This window comes from Oncorhynchus keta, chromosome 11 (genome assembly GCF_023373465.1).
Source record: "Oncorhynchus keta strain PuntledgeMale-10-30-2019 chromosome 11, Oket_V2, whole genome shotgun sequence".
NCBI lineage: Eukaryota > Metazoa > Chordata > Actinopteri > Salmoniformes > Salmonidae > Oncorhynchus > Oncorhynchus keta.
Window position 1 is genome coordinate 7,995,019 of NC_068431.1, and position 25,818 is coordinate 8,020,836.

At 40.2% G+C, this 25,818-nt stretch overlaps 2 protein-coding genes across 5 annotated transcripts in view; one reads left to right on the forward strand and one right to left on the reverse strand.

Moving 5' to 3' along the window:
• Positions 1–23,162, forward strand: part of LOC118380992 (P2X purinoceptor 1-like) — a 99,502-nt gene extending 76,340 nt beyond the window's left edge. For 3 of the 4 annotated variants that reach the window (XM_052529358.1, XM_052529357.1, XM_052529360.1), the window contains 8 exons: positions 8,600–8,741; positions 12,998–13,143; positions 15,514–15,604; positions 15,727–15,792; positions 17,945–18,040; positions 20,791–20,832; positions 21,233–21,323; positions 21,729–23,162. In XM_052529358.1, coding sequence (XP_052385318.1) covers positions 8,600–8,741; positions 12,998–13,143; positions 15,514–15,604; positions 15,727–15,792; positions 17,945–18,040; positions 20,791–20,832; positions 21,233–21,286 — 637 coding nt within the window. In that variant the 3' untranslated portion in view covers positions 21,287–21,323; positions 21,729–23,162. The remainder of the gene's footprint in view (positions 1–8,599; positions 8,742–12,997; positions 13,144–15,513; positions 15,605–15,726; positions 15,793–17,944; positions 18,041–20,790; positions 20,833–21,232; positions 21,324–21,728) is intronic. The other variant, XM_052529359.1, reaches the window with a different exon arrangement.
• Positions 23,163–23,208: 46 nt separating this feature from the next.
• Positions 23,209–25,149, reverse strand: LOC127933055 (NADH-ubiquinone oxidoreductase chain 5-like). The gene is made up of 2 exons (XM_052529361.1): positions 24,612–25,149; positions 23,209–24,548 (listed from the first exon to the last, which is right to left on the reverse strand). Exons 1-2 carry the CDS (start codon positions 25,143–25,145, stop codon positions 24,099–24,101), a joined length of 984 nt encoding a protein of 327 aa, XP_052385321.1. The 5' UTR covers positions 25,146–25,149; the 3' UTR covers positions 23,209–24,098.
• Between the last annotated feature and the right edge of the window lie 669 nt (positions 25,150–25,818).

A 25,818-nucleotide genomic window follows, 5' to 3' on the forward strand; every position in this document is an offset into this window, starting at 1 on the left:
ATAGGTTAATATGAGAAGAGCCAGATTCTATTGGTTAACATGAGAAGAGCCAGATTCTATAGGTTAACATGAGAAGAGCCAGATTCTATAGGTTGACATTAGAAGAGCGAGATTATATAGGTTAACATGAGAAGAGCCAGATTCTATAGGTTGACATTAGAAGAGCCAGATTATATAGGTTAACATGAGAAGAGCCAGATTATATAGGTTAACAGGAGAAGAGCCAGATTATATAGGTTAACATGAGAAGAGACATATTCTATAGGTTAACATGAGAAGAGCCAGATTATATAGGTTAACATGAGAAGAGACATATTCTATAGGTTAACATGAGAAGAGACATATTCTATAGGTTAACATGATAAGAGTCAGATTCTATAGGTTGACATTAGAAGAGCCAGATTATATAGGTTAACATGAGAAGAGACATATTATATAGGTTAACATGAGAAGAGCCAGATTATATAGGTTAACATGAGAAGAGACATATTCTATAGGTTAACATGAGAAGAGCCAGATTCTATAGGTCTACATTAGAAGAGCCAGATTATATAGGTTTACATTAGAAGAGCCAGATTATATAGGTTAACATGAGAAGAGCCAGATTCTATAGGTTAACATGAGAAGAGCCAGATTCTATAGGTTTACATTAGAAGAGCCAGATTATATAGGTTAACATGAGAAGAGCCAGATTCTATAGGTTAATATGAGAAGAGTCAGATTCTATAGGTTCACATTAGAAGAGCCAGATTCTATAGGTTGACATTAGAAGAGCCAGATTCTATAGGTTGACATTAAGAAGAGACAGATTCTACAGGTTAACATTAGAAGAGACAGATTCTATAGGTTAACATTAGAAGAGACAGATTCTATAGGTTAACATGAGAAGAGCCAGATTCTATAGGTTAACATGAGAAGAGCCAGATTCTATAGGTTAACATGAGAAGAGCCAGATTCTATAGGTTAACATGAGAAGAGCCAGATTCTATAGGTTAACATGAGAAGAGCCAGATTCTATAGATTAACATGAGAAGAGCCAGATTCTATAGGTTAACATGAGAAGAGCCAGATTCTATAGGTCTACATTAGAAGAGCCAGATTCTATAGGTTAACACGAGAAGAGCCAGATTCTATAGGTTAACATGAGAAGAGCCAGATTCTATAGGTTAACATGAGAAGAGCCAGATTCTATAGGTTAACATGAGAAGAGTCAGATTCTATAGGTTAACATGAGAAGAGCCTGATTCTATAGGTTAACATGAGAAGAGCCCGATTTTATAGGTTAACATGAGAAGAGCCAGATTCTATAGGTTGACATTAGAAGAGCCAGATTCTATAGGTTAACATGAGAAGAGACATATACTATAGGTTAACATGAGAAGAGCCCGATTTTATAGGTTAACATGAGAAGAGACGGATTCTATAGGTTGACATTAGAAGAGCCAGATTCTATAGGTTAACATGAGAAGAGCCAGATTCTATAGGTCTACATTAGAAGAGCCAGATTATATAGGTTTACATTAGAAGAGCCAGATTATATAGGTTAACATGAGAAGAGCCAGATTCTATAGGTTAATATGAGAAGAGCCAGATTCTATTGGTTAACATGAGAAGAGCCAGATTCTATAGGTTAACATGAGAAGAGCCAGATTCTATAGGTTGACATTAGAAGAGCGAGATTATATAGGTTAACATGAGAAGAGACATATTCTATAGGTTAACATGAGAAGAGCCAGATTATATAGGTTAACATGAGAAGAGACATATTCTATAGGTTAACATGAGAAGAGCCAGATTATATAGGTTAACATGAGAAGAGACATATTCTATAGGTTAACATGAGAAGAGACATATTCTATAGGTTAACATGATAAGAGTCAGATTCTATAGGTTGACATTAGAAGAGCCAGATTATATAGGTTAACATGAGAAGAGACATATTATATAGGTTAACATGAGAAGAGCCAGATTATATAGGTTAACATGAGAAGAGACATATTCTATAGGTTGACATTAGAAGAGCCAGATTATATAGGTTAACACGAGAAGAGCCAGATTCTATAGGTTGACATTAAAAGAGCCAGATTATATAGGTTAACATGAGAAGAGACATATTCTATAGGTTGACATTAGAAGAGCCAGATTATATAGGTTAACATGAGAAGAGCCAGATTATATAGGTTGACATTAGAAGAGCCAGATTATATAGGTTAACATGAGAAGAGACATATTATATAGGTTAACATGAGAAGAGACATATTCTATAGGTTGACATTAGAAGAGTCAGATTCTATAGGTTGACATTAGAAGAGCCAGATTCTATAGGTTGACATTAGAAGAGCCAGATTCTATAGGTTGACATTAAGAAGAGACAGATTCTACAGGTTAACATTAGAAGAGCCAGATTCTATAGGTTAACATGAGAAGAGCCAGATTCTATAGGTTAACATGAGAAGAGCCAGATTCTATAGGTTAACATGAGAAGAGCCAGATTCTATAGGTTAACATGAGAAGAGCCAGATTCTATAGGTTAACATGAGAAGAGCCAGATTCTATAGATTAACATGAGAAGAGCCAGATTCTATAGGTTAACATGAGAAGAGCCAGATTCTATAGGTTAACATGAGAAGAGCCAGATTCTATAGGTTAACATGAGAAGAGCCAGATTCTATAGGTTAACATGAGAAGAGCCAGATTCTATAGGTTAACATGAGAAGAGCCAGATTCTATAGGTTAACATGAGAAGAGCCAGATTCTATAGGTTAACATGAGAAGAGCCAGATTCTATAGGTCTACATTAGAAGAGCCAGATTCTATAGGTTAACATGAGAAGAGCCAGATTCTATAAGTTCACATGAGAAGAGCCAGATTCTATAGGTTAACATGAGAAGAGCCAGATTCTATAGGTTAACATGAGAAGAGCCAGATTCTATAGGTTAACATTAGAAGAGCCAGATTCTATAGGTTAACATGAGAAGAGCCAGATTCTATAGGTCTACATTAGAAGAGCCAGATTCTATAGGTTAACATGAGAAGAGCCAGATTCTATAAGTTCACATGAGAAGAGCCAGATTCTATAGGTTAACATGAGAAGAGCCAGATTCTATAGGTTAACATGAGAAGAGCCAGATTCTATAGATTAACATGAGAAGAGCCAGATTCTATAGGTTAACATAAGAAGAGCCAGATTCTATAGGTTAACATGAGAAGAGCCAGATTCTATAGGTTAACATGAGAAGAGCCAGATTCTATAGGTTAACATGAGAAGAGCCAGATTCTATAGGTCTACATTAGAAGAGCCAGATTCTATAGGTTAACATGAGAAGAGCCAGATTCTATAAGTTCACATGAGAAGAGCCAGATTCTATAGGTTAACATGAGAAGAGCCAGATTCTATAGGTTAACATGAGAAGAGCCATATTCTGTAGGTTGACATTAAGAAGAGACAGATTCTATAGATTAACATGAGAAGAGCCAGATTCTATAGGTCTACATTAGAAGAGCCAGATTCTATAGGTTAACATGAGAAGAGCCAGATTCTATAAGTTCACATGAGAAGAGACAGATTCTATAGATTAACATGAGAAGAGCCATATTCTATAGGTTAACATGAGAAGAGCCATATTCTATAGGTTAACATGAGAAGAGCCATATTCTATAGGTTAACATGAGAAGAGCCATATTCTATAGGTTAACATGAGAAGAGCCAGATTCTATTGGTTAACATGAGAAGAGCCAGATTCTATAGGTTAACATGAGAAGAGCCAGATTCTATAGGTTAACATGAGAAGAGCCAGATTCTATAGGTTAACATGAGAAGAGCCAGATTCTATAGGTTAACATGAGAAGAGCCAGATTCTATAGGTTAACATGAGAAGAGCCAGATTCTATAGGTCTACATTAGAAGAGCCAGATTCTATAGGTTAACATGAGAAGAGCCAGATTCTATAAGTTCACATGAGAAGAGCCAGATTCTATAGGTTAACATGAGAAGAGCCAGATTCTATAGGTTAACATGAGAAGAGCCAGATTCTATAGGTTAACATTAGAAGAGCCAGATTCTATAGGTTAACATGAGAAGAGCCAGATTCTATAGGTCTACATTAGAAGAGCCAGATTCTATAGGTTAACATGAGAAGAGCCAGATTCTATAAGTTCACATGAGAAGAGCCAGATTCTATAGGTTAACATGAGAAGAGCCAGATTCTATAGGTTAACATGAGAAGAGCCAGATTCTATAGATTAACATGAGAAGAGCCAGATTCTATAGGTTAACATGAGAAGAGCCAGATTCTATAGGTTAACATGAAAAGAGCCAGATTCTATAGGTTAACATGAGAAGAGCCAGATTCTATAGGTTAACATGAGAAGAGCCAGATTCTATAGGTCTACATTAGAAGAGCCAGATTCTATAGGTTAACATGAGAAGAGCCAGATTCTATAAGTTCACATGAGAAGAGCCAGATTCTATAGGTTAACATGAGAAGAGCCAGATTCTATAGGTTAACATGAGAAGAGCCATATTCTGTAGGTTGACATTAAGAAGAGACAGATTCTATAGATTAACATGAGAAGAGCCAGATTCTATAGATTAACATGAGAAGAGCCATATTCTATAGGTTAACATGAGAAGAGCCATATTCTATAGGTTAACATGAGAAGAGCCATATTCTATAGGTTAACATGAGAAGAGCCATATTCTATAGGTTAACATGAGAAGAGCCAGATTCTATTGGTTAAAATCATATAGAGATATACACAACCCAATGGGGGGAAAATGGTTGAATCAATGTTGTGTCCACGTCATTTCAACAAAAATATTAAATTTGATCAAAGCAGGAACGGAGGGCATTACCAGATTACTTTGAATCACTGTGGAAAACTGATTGGATTTGCAAAAGTCATCAACGCTAAAATAATTTAGTTCGATTTTTCACCCAACTTTTAACCTAAATCCAATGGTGACATTTTTTTGTTGATGTTAGTTGACAACTCAACCAAATGTAAATCAAAAATATATTTCCCGATGACTGTACCTTTCTGAAAGATAGATGATCAGGACAGTAATGACTTGGTGAATACACATTTAACACAACCACAGATTCATCATTCATTATGTATATATACACTAGATGAACACAGGGGGTGCTGTTTTGAAGCCATCGTGCCTCCATCTTGGCACTCCCTCACCGTTGTAAAATATACAGTATTTAGAAAGAGACAGAAATGACATGTATTCTATTACAGACACCTTATTGTATACCTTGAAATTATATTATGTGAGCTAAACATAAATTATTATAATAATATAAATATATATAAATCAAGTAAATCGTGATATTAGATTATTTTGCCATTTAAGCATTGCCTCACGTCAGTTGGCGTCACTCCTATGCGACTCTCGTCCCTCAACCGATCTGTCTTGTAGGTCGTGGAACTCATATATATATGAGTATACAGTTGAAGTCGGAAGTTTACATACACCTTAGCCAAATACATTTAAACTCAGTTTTTCACAATTCCTGACAATTAATCCTAGTAAAAGTTCCCTGTCTTAGGTCAGTTAGGATCACATCTTTATTTTAAGAATGTGAAATATCTGAATAATAGTAGAGAGTGGGTCACATTTCCAGTGGGTCAGAAGTTTACATACACTCAGTTAGTGTTTGGTAGCATTGCCTTTAAATTGTTTAAGTTGGGTCAAACGTTTCGCGTAGCCTTCCACAAGCTTCCAACAATACGTGGGGTGAATTTTGGCCGATTCCTCCTAACAGAGCTGGTGGAACTGAGTCAGGTTTGTAGGCCTCCTTGCTCGCACACGCTTTTTCAGTTAAGCCCACACATTTTCTATAGGATTGAGGACAGGGCTTTGTGATGGCCACTCCAATTTTATATTTGAGATTCTTCAAAGTAGCCACCCTTTGCCTTGATGACAGTTTAGCACAGTCTTGGCACACTCTTTCTCTCAACCAGCTTCATGAGGTAGTCAACTGGAATGCATTTCATATTAACTGGTGTGCCTGTTAGTTGTGTTGTGACAAGGTAGGGGTGGTGTACAGAAGATAGCCCTATCTGGTAAAAGAACAAGTCCATATTATGGCAAGAACAGATCATATAAGCGAAGAGAAACGACAGTCCATTACTGACATGAAGGTCAGTCAATACAGAACATTTCAAGAACTTTTTAAGTTTCTTCATGTGCAGTCGCAAAAACCATCAAGAGCTATGATGAAACTGGCTCTCATGAGGACCGCTACAGGAAAGGAAGACCCAGAGTTACCTCTGCTGCAGAGGATAAGTTCATTAGAGTTACCTGTCTCTCATGAGGACCGCTACAGGAAAGGAAGACCCAGAGTTACCTCTGCTGCAGAGGATAAGTTCATTAGAGTTACCTGTCTCTCATGAGGACCGCTACAGGAAAGGAAGACCCAGAGTTACCTCTGCTGCAGAGGATAAGTTCATTAGAGTTACCTGTCTCTCATGAGGACCGCTACAGGAAAGGAAGACCCAGAGTTACCTCTGCTGCAGAAGATAAGTTCATTAGAGTTACCTGGACCTCAGAAATGTCAGCCCAAATGCTTCACAGAGTTCAAGTAACAGACACATCTCAACACCAACTTTTCAGAGGAGACTGCGTGAATCAGGCATTCATGGTCACATTGCTGCAAAGGACTCCAAAGGAAACTACTGAAGGACACCAATAAGATGAAGAGACTTGCTTGGGCCAAGAAACACAGGCAATGGACATTAGACTGTTGGAAAACTGTCCTTTGGTCTGATGAGTCCAAATTTGAGATTGAGATTTTTGGGTCCAACCACAGTGCCTTTGTGAGTAGGTGAATGGATGATCTCCACATGTGTGGTTCCCACCGTGAAGCATGGAGGAGGAGGTCTGATGGTGCTTTGCTGATGACACTGTCAATTATTTATTTAGAATTCAAGGCATACTTAACCAGGATGGCTACCACAGCATTCTGCAGCGATACGCCATCCCATCTGGTTTGCACTTAGTGGGACTATTATACATCTCCAGGCTGTATAGGGGCTATTTGACCAAGAAGGAGAGTGATGGAGTGCTGCATTACATTAGGAGTGCTGCATTACATTACCTGGCCTCCACAATCACCCGACCTCAACCCAGTTGAGATGGTTTGGGATAGATTGGACCACAGAGTGAAGGAAAAGCAGCCAACAAGTGCTCAACATATGTGGGAACTCCTTCAATACTGTTGGAAAAGCATTCCAGGTGAAGCTGGTTGAGAGAATTCCAAGAGTGTGCAAAGCTGTCATCAAGGCAAAGGGTGGCTACTTTGACGAATCTCAAATATAAAATACATTTAGATTTGTTTAACACTTTTTTGGTTACTACATGATTCCATATGTGTTATTCCATAGTTCCGATGTCTTCACTATTATTATACAATGTAGAAAATAGGAAAAAGTAAGAGAAACCCTTGAATGAGTAGGTGTGTCAAAACCTTTGACTGGTACTGTATATAAAAACATTCTCCTTCAAGTAGATTACTGATGTTACTGTCCCCAATACAAGAACAAAAAATACTTAAATACATGTAATGTTGTCCTTCACACATTTCATTTAAATACTGTAGAATTCCATTCATTCCTATGGAGGACTGCTTCTACTGGGTAGTGCAAATATGGCCGACCGTTGGCTTCAAAGTCTCTCATTGATTCATCAGCAATCCAGGGTTTGTTTACATCATTGTTAATAATACTGCCCCCTCTGCTCTTCTGTAGGGGAGAACATTGAGGCCTCAGACCATATATTAGGCTCTCACAGCGGTCTAAGGCACTGTATCTTAGTGCAAAAGTGGGTCACTACAGTCCCTGGTTTGAATCCAGGCTGCATCACATCCAGTTGGGATTGGGAGTCCCATAGGGTGGCGCACAATTGGCCCAGGGTCGTCCCGGGTTTGGCCGGGGTAGGCCGTCATTGTAAATAAGAATTTGTTCTTAACTGACTTATATATTTTTTAACATAGAGCAGGTCGGCAGGAGAATAAATAACATCCTACACCTCATCCACCAGCCTGTGCTCTTAGAAAAAGGGTTTCCAAGTTTTACCTGGAACCAAAAAGAGTTCTTCTAAGGGTTCTCCTATGGGGATAGCCGAAGAACGCTTTAAGGTTCTAGATCAGGGATAGGCAACCGTGGTCCTGGTGGGCCGCAGGCACTTCATGTTTTTGATTGAACCAACCTGGAAGACCAGGTGTGTTGAATTGAGGCAATCACTGAACTGATCAATTAGCTCAGATGGTCAGGTGTGGCGCCTAGTTGGAACGACATCCTCCAAGCCCTGCGGAACTCCGGGAACAGGGTTCTAGAACAGGGTTCTAGATGGCACCGTTTCGTCTATGTGTGAGGTGACCAGAGGACCATTAAGGAGCCTCAGGCAATGGTTGCCATGTTTGATACATGCATTACATCACACACATATTGTGTATGTAGCTATGCACTGAATATGGAGGAGGTCCCAAATGTGATATTGATTCAAATCTCTATTTTGCTACATAACAAGTACAGTATGATATAAACTTGCCATCTTTTTAACAATGATCTCTTCCTGTTCTCACTCTAGGTGTAACCTCGTAGAAGGTATCGACAATCAGTACATCAAAAGTTGCCTGTATGACCCAAAGACGTCCCCACTGTGTCCCATTTTCAGACTGGGCGACTTGGTACAGATGTCTGGCTTCAACTTCGCCGCCATAGCCAAAGTGGTGAGCAATATGCTATTATATTTATGAGTGAAGGGGGTTTGCAAGTACCTGTCAGTCCCTGTATGGCTGTGTGTTTTGTTGTAACAAGGTATGATGGTGGTGTTATTGGTAATGAGGTATGATGGTGGTGGTGTTATTGGTAATGAGGTATGATGATGGTGGTGTTATTGGTAACGAGGTATGATGGTGGTGGTGTTATTGGTAACGAGGTATGATGGTGGTGAGGTATGATGATGGTGGTGTTATTGGTAACGAGGTATGATGATGGTGTTATTGGTAACGAGGTATGATGGTGGTGGTGTTATTGGTAACGAGGTATGATGGTGGTGTTATTGGTAATGAGGTATGATGGTGGTGTTATTGGTAACGGGTATGATGGTGGTGAGGTATGATGATGGTGGTGTTATTGGTAACGAGGTATGATGATGGTGGTGTTATTGGTAACGAGGTATGATGGTGGTGTTATTGGTAATGAGGTATGATGGTGGTGAGGTATGATGGTGGTGAGGTATGATGATGGTGGTGTTATTGGTAACAAGGTATGATGATGGTGGTGTTATTGGTAACGGGTATGATGATGATGGTGTTATTGGATAACGGTATGATGGTGGTGAGGTATGATGATGTTGGTGAGGTATGATGGTGGTGAGGTATGATGATGGTGGTGTTATTGGTAACAAGGTATGATGATGATGGTGTTATTGGTAACGAGGTATGATGTTGGTGTTATGAACGAGGTATGATGGTGGTGAGGTATGATGATGTTGGTGAGGTATGATGGTGGTGAGGTATGATGATGGTGGTGTTATTGGTAACGATGTATGATGGTGTGTTATTGGTGACATGGTATGATGGTGGTGGTGTTATTGGTGACATGGTATGATGGTGGTGGTGTTATTGGTGACATGGTATGATGGTGGTGAGGTATGATGGTAATGAGGTATGATGATGGTGGTGTTATTGGTAACGAGGTATGATGATGATGGTGTTATTGGTAACGAGGTATGATGTTGGTGTTATTGGATAACGAGGTATGATGGTGGTGAGGTATGATGATGTTGGTGAGGTATGATGGTGGTGAGGTATGATGATGGTGGTGTTATTGGTAATGAGGTATGATGGTGGTGTTATTGGTAATGAGGTATGATGGTGGTGAGGTATGATGATGGTGGTGTTATTGGTGACATGGTATGATGGTGGTGAGGTATGATGATGGTGGTGAGGTATGATGATGGTGGTGTTATTGATAACGAGATATGATGATGGTGTTATTGGTGACATGGTATGATGGTGTTATTAGTAACAAGGTATGAAGGTGGTGTGATTGGTAACGAGGTGTAATGATGGTGTTATTGGTAACGAGGTGTAATGATGGTGTTATTGGTAACGAGGTATGCTCTGTCAAAGGTAATTTCTGAGTGAAAGCTTAGTAGAACACTCAAATTGCAACTGATTTAAAAAGTGTCTGAAGACACTGGTGTTATTGATGCCTCCGTTGATTGCTTATATTGTTTATGGTATCGTGCTGTTTGGGGTTAGTGGTACCCTCGTTGACTGGATGTATTGTTGTTTATGGTATCGTGCTGTTTGGGGTTAGTGGTACCCTCGTTGACTGGATGTATTGTTGTTTATAGTATCGTGCTGTTTGGGGTTAGTGGTACCATCGTTGACTGGATGTATTGTTGTTGATAGTATCGTGCTGTTTGGGGTTAGTGGTACCCTCGTTGACTGGATGTATTGTTGTTGATAGTATCGTGCTGTTTGGGGTTAGTGGTACCATCGTTGACTGGATGTATTGATAGTATCGTGCTGTTTGGGGTTAGTGGTATCATCGTTGACTGGATGTATTGATAGTATCGTGCTGTTTGGGGTTAGTGGTACCATCGTTGACTGGATGTATTGATAGTATCGTGCTGTTTGGGGTTAGTGGTAACATCGTTGACTGGATGTATTGATAGTATCGTGCTGTTTGGGGTTAGTGGTACCATCGTTGACTGGATGTATTGTTGTTGATAGTATCGTACTGTTTGGGGTTAGTGGTAACATCGTTGACTGGATGTATTGATAGTATCGTGCTGTTTGGGGTTAGTGGTATCATCGTTGACTGGATGTATTGATAGTATCGTGCTGTTTGGGGTTAGTGGTAACATCGTTGACTGGATGTATTGATAGTATCGTGCTGTTTGGGGTTAGTGGTAACATCGTGTATTGACTGCTGTTTGGGGTTAGTGTACCATCGTTGACTGGATGTATTGATAGTATCGTGCTGTTTGGGGTTAGTGGTACCATCGTTGACTGGATGTATTGATAGTATCGTGCTGTTTGGGGTTAGTGGTATCATCGTTGACTGGATGTATTGATAGTATCGTGCTGTTTGGGGTTAGTGGTAACATCGTTGACTGGATGTATTGATAGTATCGTGCTGTTTGGGGTTAGTGGTAACATTGTTGACTGGATGTATTGATAGTATCGTGCTGTTTAGGGTTAGTGGTACCCTCATTGACTGGATGTATTGATAGTATCGTGCTGTTTGGGGTTAGTGGTAACATCGTTGACTGGATGTATTGTTGTAGTATCGTGCTGTTTGGGGTTAGTGGTAACATTGTTGACTGGATGTATTGATAGTATCGTGCTGTTTGGGGTTAGTGGTAACATCGTTGACTGGATGTATTGATAGTATCGTGCTGTTTGGGGTTAGTGGTACCATCGTTGACTGGATGTATTGATAGTATCGTGCTGTTTGGGGTTAGTGGTAACTGGATGTATTGTTGTTGATAGTATCGTGCTGTTTGGGGTTAGTGGTAACATCGTTGACTGGATGTATTGATAGTATCGTGCTGTTTGGGGTTAGTGGTAACATCGTTGACTGGATGTATTGATAGTATCGTGCTGTTTGGGGTTAGTGGTAACATTGTTGACTGGATGTATTGATAGTATCGTGCTGTTTGGGGTTAGTGGTAACATCGTTGACTGGATGTATTGATAGTATCGTGCTGTTTGGGGTTAGTGGTACCATCGTTGACTGGATGTATTGTTGTTGATAGTATCGTGCTGTTTGGGGTTAGTGGTACCATCGTTGACTGGATGTATTGATAGTATCGTGCTGTTTGGGGTTAGTGGTATCATCGTTGACTGGATGTATTGATAGTATCGTGCTGTTTGGGGTTAGTGGTACCATCGTTGACTGGATGTATTGATAGTATCGTGCTGTTTGGGGTTAGTGGTACCATCGTTGACTGGATGTATTGATAGTATCGTGCTGTTTGGGGTTAGTGGTACCATCGTTGACTGGATGTATTGTTGTTTATAGTATCGTGCTGTTTGGGGTTAGTGGTACCATCGTTGACTGGATGTATTGATAGTATCGTGCTGTTTGGGGTTAGTGGTACCATCGTTGACTGGATGTATTGATAATATCGTGCTGTTTGGGGTTAGTGGTACCATCGTTGACTGGATGTATTGTTGTTGATAGTATCGTGCTGTTTGGGGTTAGTGGTACCTCATTGACTGGATGTATTGATAGTATCGTGCTGTTTGGGGTTAGTGGTACCCTCGTTGACTGGATGTATTGTTGTTGATGGTATCGTGCTGTTTGGGGTTAGTGGTACCATCGTTGACTGGATGTATTGTTGTTGATAGTATCGTGCTGTTTGGGGTTAGTGGTACCATCGTTGACTGGATGTATTGTTGTTGATAGTATCGTGCTGTTTGGGGTTAGTGGTACCATCGTTGACTGGATGTATTGATAGTATCGTGCTGTTTGGGGTTAGTGGTAACATTGTTGACTGGATGTATTGTTGATGAGTATCGCTGTTTGGGGTTAGTGGTATCATCGTTGACTGGATGTATTGATAGTATCGTGCTGTTTGTTTGGTATCATCGTTGACTGGATGTGCTGTTTGGGGTTAATCATCGTTGACTGGATGTATTGATAGTATCGTGCTGTTTGGGGTTAGTGGTAACCTCATTGACTGGATGTATTGATAGTATCGTGCTGTTTGGGGTTAGTGGTAACATCGTTGACTGGATGTATTGATAGTATCGTGCTGTTTGGGGTTAGTGGTACCATCGTTGACTGGATGTATTGATAGTATCGTGCTGTTTGGGGTTAGTGGTATCATCGTTGACTGGATGTATTGATAGTATCGTGCTGTTTGGGGTTAGTGGTAACATCGTTGACTGGATGTATTGATAGTATCGTGCTGTTTGGGGTTAGTGGTAACATCGTTGACTGGATCTATTGATTGATCTGACAGGGTGGGGCGATTGGTATCATCATTGACTGGACCTGTAACCTGGACCATGACCAGTCAGACTGTAAACCGATCTACTCCTTCCACGGTCTCTATGGAAACCCCGACGAGGAAGACACGGCCAGAGCATCTGTGGGATACAACTTCAGGTACATTAAACACCAGGGTCTTGTGGTTCGTGCTGCAGACCTGAGTCAGAGTCACCATGGGCTTTGAAGTCCAACTTACTGCCCTTCTGACTCGCAATCTCTTCTACATTTCCTGTCCTATCTCAATAAATCATTAACCAATAAATCAGTAAATCAGTATTTATTGATCATTCTTGTAAGGGCCACTTTCTTAAATTGAAAAGCCTTTTCTGAGTTAAGATTCCAAATAAATGAAAGAAAAACACAGAGAAAGGTGTCGTGTTAGCCATTGGGGTCGTGTTAGCCATTGGGGTCGTGTTAGCCATGGGGGTCGTGTTAGCCATGGGGGTCGTGTTAGCCATTGGTGTCGGGTTAGCCATTGGGGTCGTGTTAACCATGGGGGTCGTGTTAGCCATTGGGGTCGTGTTAGCCATGGGGGTCGTGTTAGCCATTGGTGTCGTGTTAGCCATTGGGGTCGTGTTAGCCATTGGGGTCGTGTTAGCCATTGGTGTCGTGTTAGCCATTGGGGTCGTGTCAGCTATGGGGGTCGTGTTAGTCATTGGGGTCGTGTTAGCCATTGGGGTCGTGTTAGCCATTGGGGTCGTGTTAGCCATGGGGGTCGTGTTAGCCATTGCGGTCGTGTTAGCCATTGGGGTCGTGTTAGCCATTGGGGTCGTGTTAGCCATTGGGGTCGTGTTAGCCATTGGGGTCGTGTTAGCCATGGGGTCGTGTTAGCCATGGGGGTCGTGTTAGCCATTGGGGTCGTGTTAGCCATTGGGGTCGTGTTAGCCATTGGGGTCGTGTTAGCCATTGGGGTCGTGTTAGCCATTGGGGTCGTGTTAGCCATTGGGGTCGTGTTAGCCATTGGGGTCGTGTTAGCCATTGGGGTCGTGTTAGCCATTGGGGTCGTGTTAGCCATGGGGGTCGTGTTAGCCATTGGGGTCGTGTTAGCCATTGGGGTCGTGTTAGCCATTGGGGTCGTGTTAGCCATTGGGGTCGTGTTAGCCATTGGGGTCGTGTTAGCCATGGGGGTCGTGTTAGCCATGGGGGTCGTGTTAGCCATGGGGGTCGTGTTAGCCATTGGGGTCGTGTTAGCCATTGGGGTCGTGTTAGCCATTGGGGTCGTGTTAGCCATTGGGGTCTTGTTAGCCATTGGTGTCGTGTTAGCCATTGGGGTCGTGTTAGCCATGGGGGTCGTGTTAGCCATTGGGGTCGTTTTAGCCATTGCGGTCGTGTTAGCCATTGGGGTCGTGTTAGCCATTGGGGTCGTGTTAGCCATTTGGGTCGTGTTAGCCATGGGGGTCGTTGGGGTCGTGTTAGCCATTGGGGTCGTGTTAGACATTGGGGTCGTGTTAGCCATTGGGGTCGTGTTAGCCATGGGGGTCGTGTTAGCCATGGGGTCGTGTTAGCCATTGGGATCGTGTTAGCCATTGGGGTCGTGTTAGCCATGGGGGTCGTGTTAGTCATTGGGGTCGTGTTAGTCATGGGGGTCGTGGTAGCCATGGGGGTCGTGTTAGCCATGGGGGTCGTGTTAGTCATTGGGGTCGTGTTAGTCATGGGGGTCGTGTTAGTCATTGGGGTCGTGTTAGCCATGGGGGTCGTGTTAGTCATTGGGATCGTGTTAGCCATGGGGGTCGTGTTAGCCATGGGGGTCGTGTCAGCCATGGGGCTCGTGATAACCATTGGGGTCGTGCTAACCATTGGGGGTTGTGCTAACCATTGGGGGTCGTGCTAACCATTGGGGGTTGTGATAACCATTGGGGGTCGTGATAACCATTGGGGGTCGTGATAACCATTGGGGGTCGTGCTAACCATTGGGGGTCGTGCTAACCATTGGGGGTCGTGCTAACCATTGGGGGTCGTGCTAACCATTGGGGGTCGTGCAAACCATTGGGGGTCGTGCAAACCATTGGGGGTCGTGCTAACCATTGGGGTCGTGCAAACCATTGGGGTCGTGAAACCATTGGGGGTCGTGATAACCATTGGGGGTCGTGATAACCATTGGGGGTCGTGCTAACCATTGGGGGTCGTGATAACCATTGGGGGTCGTGCTAACCATTGGGGATCGTGCTAACCATTGGGGGTCGTGATAACCATTGGGGGTCGTGATAACCATTGGGGGTCGTGATAACCATTGGGGGTCGTGATAACCATTGGGGGTCGTGATAACCATTGGGGGTCGTGATAACCATTGGGGGTCGTGATAACCATTGGGGGTCGTGCTAACCATTGGGGGTTGTGCTAACCATGCGACTAAGGAAGTTACACTATTCATTATACAGCTGACTCTTCTTAGTTGCATGGCTAGGGTCATGTGAAAAGCAGAAGAGAGATACAGATCTGAACACTAGCCTAGAGGCTGAAATAGTGTGTCTAAACGTTGTGCTTTAGGTATGCAAAGCACTATATGGAGGACACACAGGAGAAAAGAACGCTTCTGAAAGTGTTTGGGATTCGATTTGACATCATTGTTCGTTCAGTGGTAAGTTCATGAAGTTCATGATTGCGATCCTTGTAAAATTCCAGACAGTATTTTTGAATTCCTCCCTTACGACTGTAGATTTAAAAAGTTTAAAGATCGTTGATGTTATTGTTATTTTCCAGGCCAGAAAATTTGATATCATTCCAACACTAACAGCTATAGGATCTGGTGTTGGAATCTTTGGAGTGGTGAGACTTTCAATACTACACTTCCTGTCTAATACTACACATCCTGTCTAATACTACACATCCTGTCTAATACTACACATCCTGTCAAATACTACACATTCCATTAAATACTACACTTCCTGTCTAATACTACACTTCCTGTCTAATACTACACATCCTGTCAAATACTACACATTCCATTAAATACTACACTTCCTGTAAATACTACACATTCCATTAAATACTACACTTCCTGTCTAATACTACACTTCCTGTCTAATACTACACATCCTGTCAAATACTACACATTCCATTAAATACTACACATCCTGTCTAATACTACACATCCCATCTAATACTACACATCCTGTCTAATACTACACTTCCTGTCTAATACTACACATCCTGTCAAATACTACACATTCCATTAAATACTACACTTCCTGTCTAATACTACACATCCTATCTAATACTACACATCCTGTCTAATACTACACATTCCATTAAATACTACACATCCTGTCTAATACTACACATCCTATCTAATACTACACATTCCATTAAATACTACACATCCCATTTAATACTACACATCCTATCTAATACTACACATCCTATCTAATACTACACATCATATCTAATACTACACATCCTGTCTAATACTACATATCCTATCTAATACTACACATTCCATTAAATACTACACATCCTGTCTAATACTACACATCCTATCTAATACTACACATTCCATTAAATACTACACATTCCATTAAATACTACACATCCCATTAATACTACACATCCTATCTAATACTACACATCCCATCTAATACTACACATCCTGTCAAATACTACACATTCCATTAAATACTACACATCCCATTTAATACTACACATCCTGTCTAATACTACACATCCTATCTAATACTACACATCCTGTCTAATACTACACATCCTATCTAATACTACACATCCCATCTAATACTACACATCCTATCTAATACTACACATCCTGTCTAATACTACATATCCTATCTAATACTACACATTCCATTAAATACTACACATCCTGTCTAATACTACACATCCTATCTAATACTACACATCCTATCTAATACTACACATCCTGTCTAATACTACACATCCTATCTAATACTACACATCCTGTCTAATACTACACATCCTATCTAATACTACACATTCCATTAAATACTACACATCCTGTCTAATACTACACATCCTGTCTAATACTACACATCTCATCTAATACTACACATCCTGTCTAATACTACACATCCCATCTAATACTACACATTCCATCTAATACTACACATCCTATCTAATACTACACATCCTGTCTAATACTACACATCTCATCTAATACTACACATCCTATCTAATACTACACATCCCATCTAATACTACACATTCCATCTAATACTACACATCCTGTCTAATACTACACATCTCATCTAATACTACACATTCCATTAAATACTACACATCCTATCTAATACTACACATCCTGTCTAATACTACACATCCTGTCTAATACTACACATCCCATCTAATACTACACATCCCATCTAATACCACACATCCTATCTAATACTACACATTCCATTAAATACTACACATCCTATCTAATACTACACATCCTATCTAATACTACACATCCTGTCTAATACTACACATCCTGTCTAATACTACACATCCCATCTAATACTACACATCCCATCTAATACCACACATCCCATCTAATACTACACATTCCATCTAATACTACACATCCTGTCTAATACTACACATTCCATCTAATACTACACATCCTATCTAATACTACACATTCCATTTAATACTACACATCCTATCTAATACCACACATCCTATCTAATACTACACATTCCATTAAATACTACACATCCTATCTAATACTACACATCCTGTCTAATACTACACATCCTATCTGATAATATATATATTATCTGATACTGCAAAACTTACAGAATCTCCAGTAGTCTACTGTATATCTCTTAAACAGCGTGTATAGAAATAGACTAAAAAAATATGTTTATCTATTAAACAATGTAATGGAGGTAGTTGTGATCCCAAAATTACATTAATATAATATTTCTCTGGCTCAAATTGTGCTCTACTTGTGCTGTTTCCAAAGGCGACTGTAGTATGTGATCTGATTCTCCTGTATCTACTACCCAAGAGGGAATTCTACAACAACATGAAATTCAAGGTCACTGAAACGATGGAGAAGGTGAGTTTACATCAAACTGTTGCGTAACATCCAGTTTAAACACCAGGGGGCAGCAAAGAGGCATTCAAAGAAAAAAAAATATTTGTTGTGCAGAAAAGTGGGCAGACAGATCCTCAACAGTACACACGATAATTTACCCAACAGTTCATGTGTTCTAAGAAATCTAAGAAATACAATACAAGAAAGAGATCTAAGAAATACATAATAATAGTAATTTGCTCCTCCTTTGGGGAAGGCTACTGTATCCCACTTCATTTCTCAGTGGGATACACTCCTCATTTAAGCCCCGTAGATTTGTATTTATTTTATATTAACCTTTATTTAACGAGGCAAGTCAGTTAAGAACAAATTCTTATTTACAATGAATACTGAAAGGCCTCCTGTGTAGCATGGTAGCAACACAACATGACAACACAGCATGGTAGCAACACAACATGACAACACAGCATGGTAGCAACACAACATGACAACACAGCATGGTAGCAACACAACATGACAACAACATGGTAGCAACATAATAACATAGTAGCAACACAATATGGCAGCAGCACAAAACATGGTACAAACATTATTGGGCACAGACAACAGCACAAAGGGCAAGAAGGTAGAGACAACAATACATCACGCAAAGCAGACACAACTGTCAGTAAGAGTGTCCAAGATTTCAAAACTCTTCCGCGGTAGAATACACCAATTGATGAGAGAAGAAGAATCCCTTCGCCTATTAACGTATTGACACTCTCCGACATAAGCATTTCACTGTGCTGTTTACAAACTTGCTGTGTCCTGTGCACGTGACCAAGAAACTTGGATTTTATTTGATACATTTGGTGACCACTTTTCTGGCTCGGAGAGGAGAGGAGAGGAGGATGGAGGTGTAGAGGGGAGGACAGACTTTTTACCCAATTGAGAATCTCCCTGTCAACTGAAACGCTGTGGATATGCAACCACTTGGATGTGGACATCACATGTTAATGGTCACATGCACATATTTAGCAGATGTTATTGGTCACATACACATGGTTAGCAGATGTTATTGGTCACATACACATGGTTAGCAGATGTTAATGGTCACATGCACATATTTAGCAGATGTTATTGGTCACATGCACATATTTAGCAGATGTTATTGGTCACATACACATGGTTGGCAGATGTTATTGGTCACATGCACATGGTTAGCAGATGTTATTGGTCACATAGACATATTTAGCAGATGTTATTGGTCACATACACATGGTTAGCAGATGTTATTGGTCACATACATGTGTTAATGGTCACATGCACATATTTAGCAGATGTTATTGGTCACATACACATGGTTAGCAGATGTTAATGGTCACATGCACATATTTAGCAGATGTTATTGGTCACATGCACATATTTAGCAGATGTTATTGGTCACATACACATGGTTAGCAGATGTTATTGGTCACATACACATGGTTAGCAGATGTTATTGGTCACATACACATATTTAGCAGATGTTATTGGTCACATACACATGGTTAGCAGATGTTATTGGTCACATACACATGGTTAGCAGATGTTATTGGTCACATACACATATTTAGCAGATGTTATTGGTCACATACACATGGTTAGCAGATGTTATTGGTCACATACACATGGTTAGCAGATGTTATTGGTCACATACACATGGTTAGCAGATGTTATTGGTCACATACACATATTTAGCAGATGTTATTGGTCACATGTTATTGGTCACATACATGGTTAGCAGATGTTATTGGTCACATACACATGGTTAGCAGATGTTATTGGTCACATACACATGGTTAGCAGATGTTATTGGTCACATACACATGGTTAGCAGATGTTATTGGTCACATACACATGGTTAGCAGATGTTATTGATCACATACACATGGTTAGCAGATGTTATTGATCACATACACATGGTTAGCAGATGTTATTGATCACATACACATGGTTAGCAGATGTTATTGATCACATACACATGGTTAGCAGATGTTATTGATCACATACACATGGTTAGCAGATGTTATTGGTCACATACACATGGTTAGCAGATGTTATTGGTCACATACACATGGTTAGCAGATGTTATTGGTCACATACACATGGTTAGCAGATGTTATTGATCACATACACATGGTTAGCAGATGTTATTGGTCACATACACATGGTTAGCAGATGTTATTGATCACATACACATGGTTAGCAGATGTTATTGGTCACATACACATGGTTAGCAGATGTTATTGGTCACATACACATGGTTAGCAGATGTTATTGGTCACATACACATGGTTAGCAGATGTTATTGGTCACATACACATGGTTAGCAGATGTTATTGGTCACATACACATGGTTAGCAGATGTTATTGGTCACATACACATGGTTAGCAGATGTTATTGGTCACATACACATGGTTAGCAGATGTTATTGGTCACATACACATGGTTAGCAGATGTTATTGGTCACATACACATATTTAGCAGATGTTATTGCGGGTGTAGTGAAATGCTTGTGCATTTCAGTGCAGTAATATCTAACCATTCACAACAATACAATAGTATAATACAATAGTTTGTAATGTTATTTACCTTCATCTTTATTTCATACATACACTCAAACTCAACTCTTACAAAGTAAATATGTTTAAAAGACATTAGTTGAGAGTGTAATACTGGTTTCAAACAAGTAAAACAGAAGATGGTCAGACAGAAAATGGATCGATATAATTCTGAGTCTGTCTTTCAGGAACCTTTAGATGAGTTCAAGTCTGAAAAAGAAGTATCCAAGGTAAGCATAATGTGTGTTTGTGTCACACAGCAGTTATCACCTTTATAAACTGTTACTGTTTGTGGTTAAAGTGGGTGACAGGCCAACACACACACACATATATATATATATATACAGTGGGGCAAAAAAAGTCTTTAGTCAGCCACCAATTGTGCAAGTTCTCCTACTTAAAAAAATGAGAGAGGCCTGTAATTTTCATCATGGGTACACTTCAACTATGACAGACAAAATTAGAAAAAAAATCCAGAAAATCACATTGTAGGATTTTTAATGAATTTATTTGCAAATTATGGTGGAAAATAAGTATTTGGTCACCTAAAAACAAGCAAAGATTTATTTTTTGCCCCACTGTATATATATTGTGGTGTAGCATGTCATTGATGTCTTCTTGGCCACACAGAAGCATTCAGAAGAGGTTCTAGTGCATCATGAGGCACCACTGTCAGAGTCTTAGCCCCTACAGCGGCTGCCTGGATCAGCTCAGTCTTAAGGTTTGTGTTGGCTGGTGTGGCTCCTCTGCTTTGTGGTGGAATACTTAAAAAAAACAACAACATCCTCTTTCCCTTCCTGAACTACAGTCTGATCTGACATGACTGGATCAGTGGATCAGGTCACATGGTGTTCAGCCAATAGAAGGGGGAGGATGAATGTATTCAAACATGGTCCAGAAGAAACACATTGGTGAACCACATAAGCATGTTTAAGTATTGGTGGGGAATCGATCAAGAGGAGTTCAATACATTTTTACATCTGACACAGTTTTTGCCTGGTGTGCACACTGTAATATACCCCCCCCCCACCCCGTAGTCCTTTTGAACCACACAACGGGCGATACGGTGTGTTTTTTAAAGAGTCCCATTTGAATATGGGCCTGGGTTTGTGTTCCTCTCCAACAGAGTGATTCTGCAGCGGGGTCCTGACTCCTGGGCTCCAGTCTGCAGTAACAGCTGGCTGCTACTCCAACACACTGACTCCAGACTGCACTGAGACATCTTAAAACATAAAACAAGTGTGATGGTTTACTGCCTTGTGTCCACTCTCCAGCTCAATGATTAAACTGCTATTTAATTGCCTTCAAATCCTGTCAACAGATCTCAAACAATGCTCTCAGTTTAGGAGATTTTTTTATTTTACCTTTATTTAACTTGGCAAGTCAGTTAAAGAACAAATTCTTATTTACAATGACAGCCTTGTTCAGGGGCAGATTTTTACCTTGTCAGCTCAGGGATTCGATCTACAAAACCTTTCGGTTAGTGGCCCAACGCTCTAACCACTAGCCTACCTGCCGAGATAGATAGTTACGGAACATTCTTTCAGACAGCCACCCTCCTTTGTTTGTCTAATAATAATAATCAGGGAGACAGTTTCATCATCGGAATGTGATACAAAAGAAGGCATCGATGTGCTTTAGGAGCGCTGTTCTCTCAATGTGTCATAATTAGAACTATGTGTTTTTATTTATTTATTTTACCTTTATTTAACCAGACAAGTCAGTTACGAACAAATTCTTATTGTCAATGACGGCCCACTGGGGAACAGTGGGTTAACTGCCTGTTCAGGGGCAGAACGACAGATTTGTATCTTGTCAGCTCAGGGGTTTGAACTTGCAACCTTCCGGTTACTAGTCCAACACTCTAACCACTAGGCCACCCTGTTAGTTTGGGGTTGGTTCATTAACTGAAAGAATCATGTGTTTTATAACACATCGTTACCTTAAAGTACCCTGGTTTATTAACACATTTTATAATATCTGTTTATAACACATTCGTTACCTTAAAGCCGTGGTTCACTCAGAAACATTCTCTATTTTCTATGGGGACACATTTCTACACATTTTGTCATGGGGTGCAGGGAAAATGTTGCCGTTTTAAAGGTAATTTTCTTGCAATTCTATACATTTTGCCATGTCTAATGTGTATATTTGAGTGACTCTAACATTACTACAAAATCTCTGGGCTAAAAAAACATTAGCTGACGTGGGCTAGTAGATCTGGACACTTTCTGACACGTTATAAATATCTCTCTAAGGTCTGTAATGACTGACAGGACAAGAGGAACTGAGGATGTACTTCCCAATGTAGAAGCTGCACCTTGTGTATTCTACTATTACAACTTTCAGGAGTAAGTCGAAAGCCGGTTTCCAACCTCTTCCATCAGCACAGCACACACCATGTTGTCTTCAAGAAGCAGAAGAATTAGATGACTACTGGCGCGGGGTATTCCACCTTGAAATACTGTAATAATGACATGTTTTTGATCTTTAAATCTTTCTCATCAATCAACAAGTTTGTGATTGATACGCAAATTCAATAAAAAAATAGTTGAAGGTTGTACTCTTGCATATACTTTGACAGATTACTTACAAAAAAGACATGATTAAATTATTCTGATATTTTTAATTATTTGATTATGTCTTGGTGTAGAAAAAGCATGCAAAGAAAAACAAACATATTTATATATTGGTACATATTTACACAATAACAGTTGCATTCAGTACAGGTTTGACATGCTTTTTCCCCATTTATACCTGGTTCTAACATGTATCCTTATCTTGTCCTGTTTACACTTGTAAAATCTGATCCCAATCAGATCACAATGCATATTTTCTATAACCTTCTAAAAATGTGAGCACAATCAGAATGTGGACAACATCAGGACGGACAACTGGCACGTTAGCACCGGGTATGAAAGAGGCTTCAGAAATATGCAGAACAGTACAGACATCGAATAAACCTTCAATAAATGGTACCTTCAACACAGAGACCAGGACAATCACATATGATAAATGGTATCTTCAACACAGAGACCAGGACAATCACATATGATAAATGGTACCTTCAACACAGAGACCAGGACAATCACATATGATAAATGGTACCTTCAACACAGAGACCAGGACAATCACATATGATAAATGGTACCTTCAACACAGAGACCAGGACAATCACATATGATAAATGGTACCTTCAACACAGAGACCAGGACAATCACATATGATAAATGGATATCTTCAACACAGAGACCAGGACAATCACATATGATAAATTGCAGCGATGCAAAAAACAACGACCCTGTTGTTGTCGTCACTATGTACACTCACGCCCACAGCCCTCGATTAGATTCACTTCATCTCAAATCACAGGTGTAGCTGGAGTGACAGGCAGCAGTATAGAGTTCCGGCTAAAGGCGAAACGCGCAAAACGTTCATAATAATTAGCATATAGACCGTGTCAATATCACCAAGCTCAACTCCCAAGGCAATGTACCTAATAGACAGAAGGAAAGAGCACCTGGGTGCATTTAGAATCAGGACACAACACTAAAGAGGGAATGGCAAGAACATTGCACTTCTGACACACATACCTGTACATACATACAGTACATACATACAGTACATACATCCAGTACATACAGTACATACATACAGTACACAAATACCTGTACATACATCCAGTACATACAGTACATACATACAGTACATACATACATACCAGTACATACATACAGTACATACATACAGTACATACATACATACCTGTACATACATACAGTACATACATCCAGTACATAGTACATACATAGAGTACATACATACAGTACATACAGTACATACATACCAGTACATACATACCAGTACATACATCCAGTACATACATCCAGTACATACATCCAGTACATACACACCAGTACATACATACCAGTACATACATACATACCTGTACATACATCCAGTACATACATACATACCAGTACATACATACCAGTACATACATACATACCTGTACATACATCCAGTACATACATACATACCAGTACATACATACATTACATACCTGTACATACATCCAGTACATACATCCAGTACATACATACCTGTACATACATACACGCAGTACACACACACACAGTACATACATACAGTACATACACACAACACATACAGTACATACATACAGTACATACATACCTGTACATACACACAGTACATACATACCTGTACATACATACACACAGTACACACACACACACATTACATACATACAGTACATACACACAACACATACAGTACATACATACCTGTATATACACACAGTACATACATACCAGTACATACATACCAGTACATACATTCCAGTACATACATTCCAGTACATACATACCAGTACATACATACCAGTACATACATACCAGTACATACATACCAGTACATACACACAGTACATACATACAGTACACACAGTACATACATACAGTACATACATACAGTACACACAGTACATACATACAGTAATACAGTACATACATGCATGCATACATACAGACTACATTACAGTTAACCACATACATACAACAGTTAACCCACAGACTGACCCACAGACTGTTAGTTAACACAGACTGATAACCCACAGACTGTTAGTGTGCCCACAGAGACGTACCAAAATGAACTGTTTCTCACAGAGCTTGTGTTATCCCACAGACTTTTAGTTATCCCACAGACTGTTAGTTAAGACCACAGACTGACAGTTAACCCACAGACTGACAGCCAACCCACAGACTGTTAGTTATCCCACAGACTGTTAGTTAAGCCACAGACTGACAGTTAAGCCACAGACTGACAGTTAACCCACAGACTGACAGTTAACCCACAGACTGACAGTTAACCCACAGACTGTTAGTTAACCCACAGACTGTTAGTTAACCCACAGACTGACAGTTAACCCACAGACTGTTAGTTAACCCACAGACTGACAGTTAACCCACAGACTGTTAGTTAACCCACAGACTGACAGTTAGTTAACCCACAGACTGACAGTTAACCCACAGACTGACAGTTAACCCACAGACTGACAGTTAGTTAACCCACAGACTGTTAGTTAACCCACAGACTGACAGTTAACCCACAGACTGTTAGTTAACCCACAGACTGACAGTTAACCCACAGACTGTTAGTTAACCCACAGACTGACAGTTAACCCACAGACTGTT

Bases quoted from the DNA above. Each gene is read 5' to 3' on its own strand.
- LOC127933055 (XM_052529361.1), bottom strand. From the start codon at position 25,145: ATGCATGCATGTATGTACTGTATTACTGTATGTATGTACTGTGTGTAC. The intron at 24,549-24,611 runs GTATGTATGTAT...ATGTATGTACAG, and splicing joins TGTACTGGATGTATGTACAG to GTATGTATGTATGTACTGGT.